This window comes from Peromyscus leucopus, chromosome 6 (genome assembly GCF_004664715.2).
Source record: "Peromyscus leucopus breed LL Stock chromosome 6, UCI_PerLeu_2.1, whole genome shotgun sequence".
Lineage (NCBI taxonomy): Eukaryota > Metazoa > Chordata > Mammalia > Rodentia > Cricetidae > Peromyscus > Peromyscus leucopus.
In genome coordinates this window covers 78,166,758-78,182,284 of record NC_051068.1, presented here as the reverse complement: position 1 = coordinate 78,182,284, position 15,527 = coordinate 78,166,758, and the positions used below count along the sequence as shown (strand labels likewise).

At 39.8% G+C, this 15,527-nt stretch overlaps 2 protein-coding genes across 3 annotated transcripts in view; both read right to left on the bottom strand.

Moving 5' to 3' along the window:
• Rsbn1 (round spermatid basic protein 1) overlaps positions 1-7,180 on the bottom strand; it is a 50,793-nt gene extending 43,613 nt beyond the window's left edge. The window contains 2 exon segments of the mRNA XM_028859347.2: positions 6,142-6,568; positions 6,570-7,180. Of these exon segments, the coding sequence (XP_028715180.1) occupies positions 6,142-6,568; positions 6,570-6,845 (703 nt within the window). The 5' untranslated portion in view covers positions 6,846-7,180.
• Positions 7,181-9,946: 2,766 nt separating this feature from the next.
• Ptpn22 (protein tyrosine phosphatase non-receptor type 22) overlaps positions 9,947-15,527 on the bottom strand; it is a 48,659-nt gene continuing 43,078 nt past the window's right edge. Inside the window, exons 18-19 of one of the 2 annotated variants that reach the window (XM_037206956.1) lie at positions 13,204-13,281; positions 9,947-10,212 (exon numbers count right to left, since the gene is read on the bottom strand). In XM_037206956.1, coding sequence (XP_037062851.1) covers positions 10,103-10,212; positions 13,204-13,281 — 188 coding nt within the window. In that variant the 3' untranslated portion in view covers positions 9,947-10,102. The remainder of the gene's footprint in view (positions 10,213-13,203; positions 13,282-15,527) is intronic. The other variant, XM_028859340.2, reaches the window with a different exon arrangement.

Genomic DNA, 15,527 nt, shown 5'->3' with positions numbered 1-15,527 from the left:
TCTCCTACAGTACAGTAGACTTTCTTCCTTTCCACCTCTTCTATCAACCTGTCCCTAAACACTCAGGCAGATTATTAACTAAGACTATCCAGTAACAATTAATGGACTTCAGATGCTAGCCTATGTGAGGTCCCAATAAAGAAAAGTATTACTACATTTACTACATATAATGCCTTTACAATTCATGATCACAAAGTTGGCATTATTATGTTATATAAAAGTTTTCATGCCTTACTGACAATATTTTCCTCTCTGGTGGATAGGGGAAAAGTTTCTGAAGTTGCTGATAAATGAGAATATATATATATACACATACACACACACACACTCAATATATCCCAATAATTCCCCATTTCTACCACAAAAACAAATCAAGTGTTTCTATCTATATCTTTCTATTTTCTGAGACAGGGTCCTGTTACAACTAGCAATCCTTAGCCTCCCAAATGCTGGGAATCACAGAAATGTGCTATCACACCCAGTATCTTTTGGGTATCACAGAATAATTCCACATGATAGCAGTTAAGAAGGGGGTCAAGACTGAAAAACAGGAAAGCTAACTATGAAGACTCATATAAGAGCAATCCTGGAGTTTAATGATGGCGGAGTCAAGAGCTAGGCAATCATCTTCCTGTGCTTTCCTTAATATAGTAAGATCATAGTTACTAACCAAGAACAACTAAAAAAAAAAACTATTACTTCTGATGAAATATCTTTGGTCTATGCTTTTATGGACCAAAGGATACAGGTAGCTATTTAGGTAGACTGAAGCATACTGCTTACAAGACATAGCAAATATTTTAATATTTCTTAATAAATTCCAATAAATAATCAATTCCAATGTACATAACAGAAAAAGCAAACTGGATCCTGAGGTGTTTTGTTTTTCTTTCTTTTTTTTTTTGTTGTTGTTTTGGGTTTTTTCTTTCTTTCTTTCTTTCTTTTTTTTGTTGTTGTTTTGGGTTTTGTTTGTTTGTTTGTTTTTCGAGACAGGGCTTCTCTGTGTAGCTTTGGTGTCTGTCCTGGATCTCGCTCTGTAGACCAGGCTGGCCTTGAACTCACAGAGATCCACCTGGCTCTGCCTCCCAAGTGCTGGGATTAAAGGAGTGCACCACCACCGCCTTGCCTAGGTGTTTGTTTTTCTTAAGAGACTAATATTCAGTTCTACCATTAGGAAATTTCAAGCATGTTACTTCATCTCTGAAAATCATTTTACTTCCTATTTTGGAGCAAGTATTTAAATACCCAATTTTTCTTTTAACTATTTATGAGCAATGCCAGATGTCTGAAGTGGTAATATCTGAAATTAGCCTATACATGAATTTGGACTGAGTACTGTTGGACTGATGTGCAGGAACATGTCTCTTAGTCACGTCCCATGTCTCAAGTCAGAGGTGACCAACTCTCTCTGAAGAACACAGTAGGCTCTGTGGAGCATATGGTCTCTGCCTCAACTACTCCTACTCTGCTACTATAATGCAAAAAGTGGTATAGACAGTATATAGAAATGAACAGTTGTATTCCAATAAGAGTTTATCTGTGGACATAGAATTTACATCCCACATGGTTTTCATGTGTTTGAGGTTTTCCCCATAATCTGAAAGATGAAAACCAATCTTACCAACTTGTAAAATAAGAGCAGAACTGATTTTTGTTTTGTTCTGAAACAAGGTGTCAGGGTCCTAAGCTAGCTTCAAGTGCACATGTGGCAAAGGATGACCCTAAACCTCTGACTCTCCTACCTCCACCTTTTAGGTGCTAGGATTACAACCAATGCTACCACACCCAGTTTTGGGCAGTGCTGGGGACTGAACCCAGGGTTTTGAAAGCTAGGCAAGCTCTCTACCAATATACCTGGCTGGGAACTTGCTCTGTAACCCATGCTGGCCTGAAACTTCTAGTCTTCCTCCCTCTCCACCAGTTGTGCTGGTTAGCTTTGTCAACTTGGCATACTCTGGAGCCATCTGGGAAGAGGGAACCTCAACTGAGAAATGCCCCCATCAGATTGAAAGTCTACGGGACATCTTTTTGATTAATGACTGAAAGTACCAAACCTGGGCAGGTGATCCTGGTGATGTAAGAAAACAAATGGCGCAAACTATGGGAAGCAAGCTTGTAGCACTCCATTGTGGTTTTTGCTTCAGTTCCTGCCTCCAGGTTCCTGCCTCGAGTTCCTGCTCCTGACTTCCCTTCATGGTGGACTCGGACCTGTGAAATCAACCCTTTCCTTCCTGTGCTGCTTCTGGTCATGGTGTTTATCACAGCACTAGAAAGCAAACCAGGACATCAGCTGCAGAAGTGACTTTATAAGGGTGAAGAACAAATCATGGAAGAACAATATGCTTTTTCAAAAGTGCTACAGTGACTGTTTGTCTAGAGGACACCTCCCTGTCAAAAAAAAGAATCACAACATAATCTTACACCTGTATGAAATTAATTCAAATGGACAACAGATTTAAACACAAAAAATAAAATTATAAAGCTTCTATGGGGAGACCAACACCCAAAAATGATTCATTAAAGAAAAGTCAATAAAATGTTGCTAATTTTGCAGTGTGAAACACCTTGTTAAACCAAGAGAAAAGCAAGCATAATAATTTGCAAACCAAATAGTAGATTTTAAAAAAAAAGTATACCTGTAATATACAAGTAACTCTCAATAAAGAATTCTAAAAGTATTTTTTAAGGAAATTTGACTAGAAAATTGACACCAAAAAAAAAAAAAAAAACCAAAAACACCGAGAAATAAATTTTACTGCTGAGGCTCTATAAATATAGACCAAAAAAAAGTTGGTTAATATCATTAGCCATGAGGCCATAATAAGATAATTACCTCACAGTTACTGAAACTACTAAAATAAAAATAGTTACAACACCAGATACTAACAAGGATGTAAAAAAAAAAAATTATAAGTCACTAATAGGAATGTAAAGAGTACACATGGCAACATGATAAATAAATGAATAAATAAATAAGCAAACCCTGAACATGTACTTACCACATGACCTAATAAGAACATTCCTCAAAGAAATAAAAAGTTGCTTCTGATGGGAAAAACTATGAATGGGAAGCTTTATTTCTAACAGTCCCAAACTAGACACCAAAATGTCCTTAATATCCAAGAATCACTGTACACCTTGCTGAGAATACTATCCAGTATTGAAAAAGTGAGAGCCATTGACATGGATGATCTCATGCTGAGTTTAATAAGCTGGCTTCAAAAGACACCAAGTATATTATATTCTCAAATGACAAAACTATAAAGGTAGAGAACAGACTAATGGTTGTTATTGGTTAGAAACAGTGGAGAGGGTAGAGAGAAGGCATTGTCTAATGCTACAAAGGGAAACTACATGAGAGATCTTTCCTGAGTTTTGTGCCTCCTTTACAGTGGTGGTTACACTAATCTACATATGATAAAACTGCACAGAACCACACACACACACACACTGTACCAATGTCAGCTTCCTGGTGTTGATATTATACAATAGTTATATAAGATATTATCACTGAAGGAAACTGGAAAAGAAAAAGGACTGCTCTACGATATTTTTTGCAATTTCTTGTGAATCTATAATTATTTCAAAGTAAACTGAAAATTCCTAAAAATCTCAGCATAAGCAAAAGGATGAGGTGCCTCTGTAATCAACAATCTACTTCTTTATTATAGTTGTTTATAGGTCCAAGCGTAGTAAAATAAAAGCCAGTTTTAACAGCCTACCATGAGCCAAGCATTATTTTAAGTGCTTTCCATACACTGCCCCCACTTAATCCCTGTAACAACCATATGAATGAAATACCCAGCTCCATTTTACAAACAAGAAAACTGGGGTTAAAAAGAGATTAATTCAATCCTGATCACACAAGTAAATACTAAAACCAAAATTTCCTTCCAGAGCCATCCCTCCTGAACCTGCAGGTAACAAAAATAAACACACTGATTTTTACAAGTATTGGTCCAACTACACAAAAGGCTTGTACTAAACAACATTAAGCAGTTTGTCTTCTGCACAAGGCTTCAGAACTCGTAAAATGCCAGTGCATTTTAGAGATCTAGACCACTACAGTACAGGTCTCCTCAAATACACCTGATCGGAGGGCCCTATCTCCCCCAGAATATATACAGTTTGAGTATGTAATACAATTATCTCTAAACCAGAGAGAGTGTTCAAATGGCCTAATTTTAACCCATTTCTCTTCTTCGTGAATTAGCAAAGGGCTGTGCAGTCCAACATAGTAGCCATGAGCTGTACATAACATGTTACAAATTAGAATAAAATAAAATTTCAGTTTCTCAGTCTCACACAGCCACATTACAAATCTGTTTAAGTACCACATATGGCTACCATATTGGACAACACAGATCGAGAACATTTACATCATCTGAGAAAATTCTATTCATCAGTATTAGAGACTTGTTTTGTTTGATTTTAAAAGGACATGGGGCCTGTCCAGTCTTCAGAGAGGCCCACTGTGAATTACTACACCTGTCAGCACCACCTTCCCCCATAAAGGGAGACAGAGACCTCTGATCATTTCTAGGCGGCTCACTGACTGCCCCCAGAATGAGAACGTCAAGGCAAAGGAAAAGGCAAGCAAAGGAGGGGAGAAAAGGGATCAGGGGAGGCAAAGCTGGGCAGACCGGAGCCGAAGCTTGAACTAGCATTTAGGAGACTGGGTTCTATGCCAATGATTTTTTTTTTAATTTAAATTTCATCTTTGGTAATGAGACCACGTAGATGAAGTCTCTTCACTATTTTGGACCCTGGTATTCTCTCCTGCAACACAAATTTAAAAGAAATGATTATTCAAAAATCACCGTAGCTGTGTTATGGACACACACCAGGAGAGTGAGGAATAAGGGTTAAAAAAAAAAAGATACTCCAATATGCAAAATAGTTGCATACTGGAAACTAGCAAGCCAGTCAGCCTGCATAGTTCTATTCCTGAGAATGATATCTGGATACCACCAAAGGAAAAAGATGCAGTTCTGTCCAATGAAAACTTATTATTTGCACTTCACACACACACACACACACACACACACACACACACACACACGTAAAAAAAAAAAAACTGGTTAGCACTAAGACCAAATATATGGGAAAAATGCAAGACACTCAAAACTTTAGGTTTAAAGACTAGTTCACTAACACGTAATAACTGAAGTGGCCCAGTATTCAAACACATGTTAGTGTATTAGCATGTTACCAAGATTATTGGTATTACAAGTTATAAATATCATATACAAAGTATAAATACGGCATAACCAAAAGTACACTTCATTTCTTCCACAAAGAATATAAATAGATGCTACAAGTATCTGGCAATAGAAGACACCAATTTTGGCCAACCTAATTTCTCTCAAAATCACATGTAGTGCTGTTTTCCATGTGAAATACCTTTAAGGACTGCTGGAATCGCAGAGATTCTCAAACAGTGCTCTGGCAGAGAGAATCAGAACTAAACTCTGTATCTACATCCTACTGCACGCTTCCTTCTCTTCAGAGAAAAGGTTGGTCTACTTCGTAGGATTCAAAGGGCGATAAAAACCTTCCTCGGACCAATCGTTTACCATACTAAGAACTAAAAGGGATAATATCAAAAAAAAAAAATTAGCTATTTTTACCTCGTCTAGCTGAAAATTAAATACCATAAATGATTTTTTTTTTAAACCTCGCTGGAGCTAAGGCAACCAATGAGTTGTGTAACCTCTTTGAGAATTCAAACTCAGAGCCCAGAACCAAACCTGTGAATATTTTGGTGCCGGGGATGAGAAAAACTGAAGATTTCCAAGAAAGAAAACAAGAAGGGACTTTCAGTGACAAGCCTTTACTTCAGTAAATCTGGTTTTAGTACCCCACCTACTAATCCGATGCCAAGCACCGCGCGGCGCGGAAACCCTGCCGAATTTGAAAATAAACGTTGCAAAGGCTCCGGGGGACTGCAAACGGGGATGGAAACTGACAGCTTGGCCTCCGAGAGAAGTCTCAAGTAGGTCAAACTGTGGCAACCGTCTGCAATCCCGAGTCCACTTCAGTGGGCTCAAGGGAGTCGAGAGGCGTCTTTCAGTCCTAAAGGGGCGGGATATGGGCACTGAGACCTAGAAGCCCGAGCCCCGGCGGTTCGCCTGCTCTCACCTCTCTTGGGGGCCTTGATCAGAGGCACCCCTCCGCTCCTCTCGCCGTTTTCCTGCTTGTCCTTGTGCTTGAGATCGCCCGGAACGCAGGCGCCGGGGTCACCATCGGAGCCGCGGTGGTGATGGTGTTTGTGCCGCTCCTTGTGGCCCTTATGCTTGGGCCCGGCCGCGCTCACCGTCAGGGGCGAGAAGGTGAAGAGGGCCGAGGTGCCTGGGGCCGGGAGCGGGGCAGCGACAGCGGGCCCGGCGGGCGCCAGTGACGGTGGCGGCGGAGGCGGCAGGAGCAAAGGCTCAACAGGGCCCGGGACGGTTGGGGCGGCATTCGTTGGAGGCAGCGGCCCGGGATGTTGGCGGCTGCGACGCCGCCGATGAGGGGGAGCGAGAGGGGGGTCCTGACTCGGCCGCCCCCGCTTCTCCTGAGAACCCCCCACTGCTCGCCCGGCGTTGCCGCTTTACTCCCCGCGGCGAGACCCCAACATGGGATTTCTCCTTCCCCTCTTTGTCCGGCTCCTCCTGCGCCGCCACCGCCCGTACTACGCGAACCGCTCCGACCTGCGCAGCCATTTCACCCACAAACATACATTTAAATGGCCCGACCGCCCCCCCGTCCGCGTTTCGCGCAAGCGCCGCCCGCGCAGGGCCCGCTGGGCATTGGAGTCTCTCCCCCACCCGCCACTGATCCGTCCTTCTCGTCGAGCTGAACATGCGGGAAACGGCAGTTCCGGCACCGCGCCGCAGACCTCGCCAACCGAGCTTCTATTGTAAAGCGCCCTGGACGCGCAAGGCCTTGCGGGAGTTGTAGTTCCACCGCCCGCCGCGTTCCCCAGCTCTCTGAGTGGAGGAGCAGAGAGGGAGCGTGCGCCCAGGCACGCTTCGGGGGTGCGACGCAACTGCCGCCGGCCGGCGATTTGCCGCCAACCGCCCCAACGGCCCAAACAATGTTAATAGCTTTCGGAGTCTGGCGGTGTGTTCAGGCGATCCTCTTCCAGTGTTCCTTCTTCATCGTACTCGGAGTAGGTGGTCTCCATAGTGACTTTTCAGTTCCGTATTTCTCTCATAGCCTTTGTGAGGTAAAAGAATCTCCAGCCTTTGCCCTCGACAAACGACTAGGAAAAGAATTTCGGAATATGTAAAATGACGGTTTTGCTGTAAAGTATAGCAGGGCTGCTATTCAGGGAAAAAAAAAAAAAATTGAACAATTTTCGGTGGCATTGCTGTGGTTACAGCTACAGACTTAAGGCAGGTGCTAGGCAGTCCCCTGAGCGCAGCCCCACCTTGCCCGAGTCACATTTCCCTCTATGGTTGGAAAGGTAGAATCCAGCATTCATGTGGAACATTCAACCATAGTTAACGAAAAGTTCTCGATTTAAATTTTTAAAGTTTTTTCAATCCATAAATACAAATTTGCAAATGTGATAAGTGTTGTCAACCTAACTTAAACACTTAAAAAATCGCCACTGTTCATCAGGAGATAGTGTTTACTCAGAAATTCATTTAATAATTGGCTACAGTGATATCCTAAGCATATAAAAAGCACTTGGTTTAACACCACTAGTTCCCAGAATAGTAACTTAGGCTGAGCGAACTCCTGCGATAAAAGTTATACTTTAAAATAGAGTTCTTGAACACCTACTGGGTATACATTGTACTACAATAAGCAAGTAACAATACCTTTCAGTTAGCTCTAGCATTGGGGTTCCTAATGAAAATTATTAAAGCACAAATAACACTGTTGCTAGGCTGTATTTTCTTAAGTGAAAATATCAAGTTGATAAGGAAAGTAAATTGAATCCTTTAAAATAATAAAGATAACTTATTTACTGTGTAAAACTAGATTTCAAATTTAATTTATTTAGGAGAATCCATAGTCATACAGAAATACATTTTAAAATTACCAGTACCTTTAAATGATTATGAGCATAAATTGCACACATTTATATAGGGCCTTTTCTGTGAAGAAAACACTATCAAAAAAGAATTTTAAATAATTTTAAAGTGCTACCGAAGTAACTGCTGTTGATTATTTTTCTAGAATTGGTAAATGAATAACTGGTTAAAATTAATAGTTGAACATTGTTATAGCAATATAAAATGATCACTGCCATTATTTGCACATCATCCTCTTTAATATTTCTTTTCTACACATTTGGAAAGACAGGGGAAGTATACTCCATTTTGACAAAAATAACATTCTGGGAACAGTCATTACCACAACCAGTAATTTTGTACTGCAAACACAGGGCAATGGGGTTTTTGTTTTGTTTTTTTTTTTTGTTTTTTAAATAAAACCTTTTAACACCTGTAATGCCAGCATTCTGCAGGTTGAAGTAGGAGGATCATTAGTTTGAGGCCAGCCTGGGGCTTCATAGCAAGACCTTGTCTATTAAAGAAAAAACAGTTTAACATTAAGGGAATGTAGAGATTTAGCTGAAGGGGTGGAGAGATGCTCGGGTAGTTAAGAGCACTACTGCTCTGCAGAGGACCCTGGTTCAATTCTCAGAACCCACACAGCAACACACAGCCAATAATTCCAATTCAAGGGGATCCAACTCCCTCTTCTGGCCTCAATGTGCACTACACGTATGTGGTATATCTCCATACATGCAGGCAAAAACATTTCTACACATAAAAATATTTTAAAGAGAAATTTAGTTAAGATCTAATCCTTTTTTAATTTTTTTATTAAGAGATTTTCTATTCGTTTTACATATCAACCACGGATTCCCCTATCCTCCCTCCTCCCACCCCCCAGCTTCCACTCCCCATTCCCACCTCCTCCAAGCCAAGGTCTCCCCTGAGGAGTCAGCCCAGCCTGGTATATTCCACCTGAGGCAAGTCCAGTTCCCTCCTCCCTATACCAAGGCTGAGCAAAGTGTCTCAGCATAGGCACTAGGTTCCAAAAAGCCAGCTCATGCACCAAGGACAGGTCCCAGTCTCACTGCCTAGGGCTCCCTAAACAGTTCAAGCTAAACAACTGTCTCACTTATCGAGAGGATCTAGTCTAGTAACCATGGGGGCTCCTCAGCTATTGATTCATAGTTCATGTGTTTCCACTAGTTTGGCTATTTGTTCCTGTTGTTTTTCCAATCATGGTCTTGATATCTCTTGCTCATATAATCCCTTCTCTCTTTCTCATCGATTGGACTCCTGGAGCTCCGGAGGCCTGGGGCTTGGCCCTGGATCTCTGCATCTGCTTCCATCAGTCACTGGATGAGGGTTCTATCATGACAGTTAGGGTGTTCGGCCATCCGATCACCAGAGTAGGTCAGCTCAGGCACCCTCTCAACCATTGCCAGTAGTCTATAGTCTTTGTGGATTCCTGGGGACCTCTGTAGCATTCTGCTTCTTCCTATTCCCATGGTGTCTTCATTTATCATGGTATAAGATCAAATTCTTACAGGCCTATTAAAATGAGCATTTGTGCTGGGTTTGATTGTGTGCCTTTAATCCCAGCCCGCCAGAGGCCATGGCAGGAGGACCACTTTAAAGGTTTAAGACTAACATAGAAAGACATCATCTCAAAACAAAAATTCACATTTACAGAGAAAGTAAAATAGCAGGGCTGGAGAGATGGCTCAGCAGTTAAGAGCACTGGCTGCTCTTCTAGAGAACCCAGGTTCAATTCCCAGCAACCACATGGCAACTCACAACTGCCTGTAATTCCAATTTCAGGGGATCTGACATCTTCACATAGACATACATGCAGACAAAACACAAATGTACGTGAAATGAAAATAAATAAATTATAAAAAGTAAAATAGAATAACTTCCAAAACTGAAAAATAAAACCATTTTGAAGCATAAACTCAAGTTACAAACTTTATTGGTAATTCCCAACTAAATGTAAAGATTATGAAAATACAAGGTTGTTGAAGTTTTTCACAGATAGCTTTCCTTTTGAAAGCTATTGATACAATATACATCATTATTGATATTATTATTATAGCAGTATTCTAGTAGTTTTATTTACAGGCACATCTGCAGCCAGTGTTCTTATAAATTCCAAGTTGATGGTGGGTTCCTTGGTCCTTTGGGTTTTGAAAAACGATTTCCAAAACCTGGGGACAAAAAACTGGATGAAAACAAGTACTTTTATGTAGAAATGAATTACTTGGATTTTAGAATACAATATTGAAAAAGTTAAGCACCCTCTTTGATCAATTTAATAATAGACTGTAAAGGCATTATAGTAATTAAAGTTTAAATGAAATAGAATATTGTTTTTGCTATATTGGAGATCAAACTAATGGCCTTGTATACGGTAAGGCACACACCTCCAACCCAAATACTACTAATACTAAAATTTAGACCACTTATGGATTAACTAATGGTAATAATTGTATGAAGAACCATGATTATAGTAGCCTTCAATAACTGAGTACATAACACTGTTTATCTGTTGTATTCAACCACCACTGATCACAAAACAAATTTCATTTTTATAAAATTTGTGGTGATATTGTGTTCCCCAATATATTGTGCACCCTAATAAACTTATCTGGAGTCAGAGAACAGAACAGCCACTAGATATCGAGGCCAGAAAATGGTGGCACACACACGCCTTTAATCCTAGCATTCCAAAGGTAGAGATCCATCTGATCTCTGTGAGTTCAAAGCCACACTGGAAACAGCCAGGAATGGTGACACACGCCTTTAATCCCAGGAAGTGATGGCAGGAAGCAGAAAGGTATATAATGTGTGAGGACCAGGAACTAGAGCCTCTGGTTAAGCTTTTAGGCTTTAGAGCAGCAGTTCAGCTGAGATCCATTCAGATGAGGACACAGAGGCTTCCAGTTTAAGAAAATGAGATCAGCTAAGGAATTGGCGAGGTGAGGTGGCTGTGGCTGGTTCTGTTTCTCTGATCTTTCAGCGTTCACCCCAATACCTGGCTCCGGGTTTGTTTTTATTAATAAGACCTTTTAAGATTCATGTTACAAAAATTAAGCACTATTATTTATGTGCTATTACTAAATCTAGTTCTATATCTATGCAGCCACAGAAATTCCCGAGTATTAAAATATTATGTTTCCAAAACTCAGAAAATAAAAAGCAATCCTGAAAGAAATATCTGTTAAATAAGTTTTCATTACTTTTCTTCCTGAAATGTACCTCCCTTGCCTACACAAAAAAAAAAAGAATAAGAAAAAAACTTCACATAAAATAAAGGCTGTTAGTGGGTTCTTTCAAAAAGAATTTCAGGCTGATATTTATTCTTTGTCACCAGCAATATATGTCTTTTTCTTTGATTGTGCTAGATTTTCAAAGAATCTTACACTTATCAACTTCAGTGCCTTAAATTTAAAAATGACATGTTTGAAACTTAAAGGGAGAACAGAAAATGAAAAACTCAGAGATATGCCTAATACTTTAATTTCATCACCTTTGCTAGTAACTGCTTACATATATGACTACATTTAAGTCTGAAAAACAAAACTAGAGTAGGCCGGGTATGGTGGCAACTTCCTGTAATCCATGTAATCCAAATACACAGGGGATTAAGATAGGAGGATCACATGTTCAAAGCCAGCCTGACATATGTAGCAAGACACACACACACACACACACACACACACACACACACACACACACACACCTGTATGACAGAGCTGAAAGAAACATTTAATATTTATTAACTAGTGATTTTAAATGTTGGGAGAAGTGTACAGAGCCTATTTCATATACATTTTACCTCACTGAAAATAAAGAGAAGGAAAAGTATTCAGATTGAATAGTTCACATAGCAAACCCATCTCCTCAGCACAGGCACTTTAACTGTAGCCCAGTACACTGGGAAGAGGGATGATGACATGATACATGACCGCTTAGAACCACAAAAATTTCAGATGCCTTTATTTGATCTTATTCACTAGCCAATTCTTAATATTTTCGAAACAGCTTTACACTACTGTTTTCTGCATATGGTTCAATTCAGGAAAAGTAAACCTGAACCACATGCTTCTTTTTCTTTCAACTTGGGGGGGGGGGCCGAATGAGATCGAATCTCCCTATGCAAGTCCAGCATGGCACTGAAGTCATGATCCTCCTGCCTCCACCTTCCATGGGCTGGGATTACAGGTGTGCATCATCAGAACAACTTAAATATTTTTAAGTAACATATTCTTACAATTTATATTGCCACTGTTAAAGGGAGAAATGAAATATAAGTGATGCTTTCAAGTACACAAACTGTTGAAATCCAGGCATGTTTGAAAAGAAGCAACGTGGACACAGCTAAGATTTTATCTCGGAGCCACAGCAATGTAAAGTCAGATGGTTCGTACATCACTCAAGTGATGTAGAGAAAAGAAGGAAGCAGAAAACTTTTGTAACATGAGGCAAAGTTGCATGTTTTCTTCATAGTCCATACAATGTCCTAGATGAATTTTTTAAGTAATTTTATACAAATCTTAGCTTTTTTTTTTTTTTTTTTTTTTTTTTTTTTTTTTTTTTTTTTTTGTTTTTCGAGACAGGGTTTCTCTGTGTAGCTTTGCGCCTTTCCTGGAACTCACTTGGTAGCCCAGGCTGGCCTCAAACTCACAGAGATCCACCTGGCTCTGCCTCCCGAGTGCTGGGATTAAAGGCGTGCGCCACCATCGCCCGGCTACAAATCTTAGCTTTTAAGATATAACTATTGAAACATTGCGTTAATGAAATGCAAACCAAATTTTATAGCTAAAGAAACAGAGCACTTCTAGTGAATATCTTCTCAAATGAGACAAGAACTGTAATGACAGCAACTGCTCCCGCATTTTCTGCTTTGGGCATTGTGTGTCTGCAGGTTCTGGTCTTCCTACAATCTTTAAAATTAATTTATGTTATGTCTGTTGGTATTTTGCCTCCACGGCTGTGTGTGTGCACCATATGCTTGCAGTACCTGCAGAGGCCAGCAAGAGGCATCAGCCCCTCTGGAATTGGAGTTACAAACAGTTGTGAACCACTGTATGAGTGCTTAGAATTGAAGCTGGGTCCTCTGGAAGAGTATCCAGTCCTCTTAATCACTGAGCCACCCTTCCAGCCCCAATTTATATACATTTTAAACTCTGCTATAAAATGATACACATACCAAAATTCAGAAAGGAGCTGGAATTTTTTGGTTGAACACATTCTGCAGGCTTGCTTGGCGGGGAAGAATTGCAAACACCTGTAATCAGAAGAAAACTATGTCGGGTAAGAATGACAACAGATTTAGATTACTGTTTATTTCCTTGCATGATTATTGAAATCCCAAATAATACTCCAAAATGAATATATCAGTATCATGTTAAACATGTTCAAAATTGTTAAAATTATATTTTTATATTAGAAGTATTATAGGGAGAGGAGGAAAAGTCTCAGTCTATAGGCCTGAACTCACTATGTATCTCAGGCTGGCCTTGAACTTGTGGCACTTAATCTGTTTGCAAACAAAACAGATTATGTAACAAGACACAAAACTAAAGAAAATTGTCAAAGGAATGGTGTCGTGGAATATTACTTTAACTATGTAAAGGTGTGTTACATTTGCTTATGCTGCACTTGTTTAATTATGTAAAGGTGTGTTGCTGTTTCACCTTGCCTGCCTAAGGCACCTCCTGATTCGTCCAATAAAAAGCTGAACAGCCAGTAGCTAGGCAGTAGAGGGATAGGTGGGGCTGGAGGGCAGAGAGAATGAGTAGGAGGAGGAATCTAGGCTTGAGGAATGAAGAGAAGAGAGAATGAGGGAGTAGGAGGGGAGATGTGGGGTCAGAAGCCAGGCAGCTGACAGACAGCCAGACACAAGAAACAGAAAAGTAGGACATACAGAATAAAAGAAAGGTAAAAAGGCCCAAGGCAAAATGTAGATAAAGAGAAACAGATTAAAACAAGAGCTAAGACAAGGCCGAGCATTCATAACTAATAACAAGTCTTTGTGTCATAATTTGGGAGCTGGTTGGTGGCCCAAAAGAAAATCCACTTCTTTAGAATTCACCTTTGGCTTTGGAGTTTATCTTTGTCGAAATGATGAGTTTATATTAATTTATCTATGGCAAGCTGAGGTTTTTCTTATATTGTCCTCTACTCCTAAATCTCTTACTTTGCAGCCATTTTTTTCTCATAGGTGATTCTAAGTTAGAGCCATAGTCTCTCAAAGGCATTGTTATGTTGCTTCATTTGCTGTTGCATTTACCATGTGTAAGACTAAAATTGTGTGTGTGGTCCTAACACCTTAATATAAACATATATCAGTTTCTACCAAGTTTTTAAAAGGAATTCTGTAAAACTGGATCTACATTATACATGTGCATTGTCTTATAGGAATAAAGGTTTCTCAGGTTTATGTAAACTTTCTCAAAAACAGCTTATAAGCAAGGAGAAATTACTACATACTTTTTTATTTGTTCTTAACATTTCAAAATGCAATGTGAGAACTGCATATATATGCTTACAAATAGGTATGTAATATTAGGCTTCTAGAAACATCTAGAACATTTCCTTTCTGGAGTATACTTGAGTATTAATCACTAGAATACACAGTAGATTTCAGTTGTTTCCAATTCAGTACATACTAATACTGTGTGTCAAGAGCTGGGCTAGGAACTGAGGGTAGACAGGAATATATTGGGTGAAGACAGGGATGTGCAAGGATGTCAATAATCTCTACATGTGAACTGAGAGAATATATTTGTCCCAAAGAATACTGTTTATTTTTCTTTCTTTTTTTTTTTTTTCCTTTAAAAATTTTTTTTACTTTTTTATGCACACTAGGTTTTTGTTTTGTTTTGTTTTTTGCCATAGGTGTCGAGTCCCCTGGAACTGGAGCTATAGACAGTTGTGAGTTGCCACGTGGGTGCTGGGAATCGAACCCAGGTCCTCTGGAAGAACAGTCAGTGCTCTTAACCACTGAGCCATTTCTCCAGCCCCCTTCCTTTTTTTTTTTTTTTTTTTTTTTTTTAAAGGCAGCAAATATTCAGCAGATATATATTAGAGGGAACTGATGTTTTACCTATGGCTTGTCTCAAGTTATTTTTATGCTGCCTGCTCAACATGTATTCTCCAGATAAAAACATCTTATTTTTTCCCTTTACATCCTCCCCAATTTTCAGTTTCCACACGTCAAGTGGAACTATTTCTACTTGTAGAAGAATGAAATGACTAATAACTTGGGCTGGCTTCCATTGCTGGTACATTGGCATGGTCACACCAGATGTTTAGGTCTGATCTCATTACTAAGTAATCAGTGACCACATGTAACTACGTGGCTAAATATAAGACATATTATCTTGCCTAATTGGAATGTTAAATATACTGTTAAGAATGGATTCAGGCAGGGGCAAATGAACCAGGCCAACATCAGGCCAGTTTACACTAGTCATCAGACTGTTGCTTAAGCAACCAGGAAGAAGCTAATTTTTTCCATCAGAAGCCTGA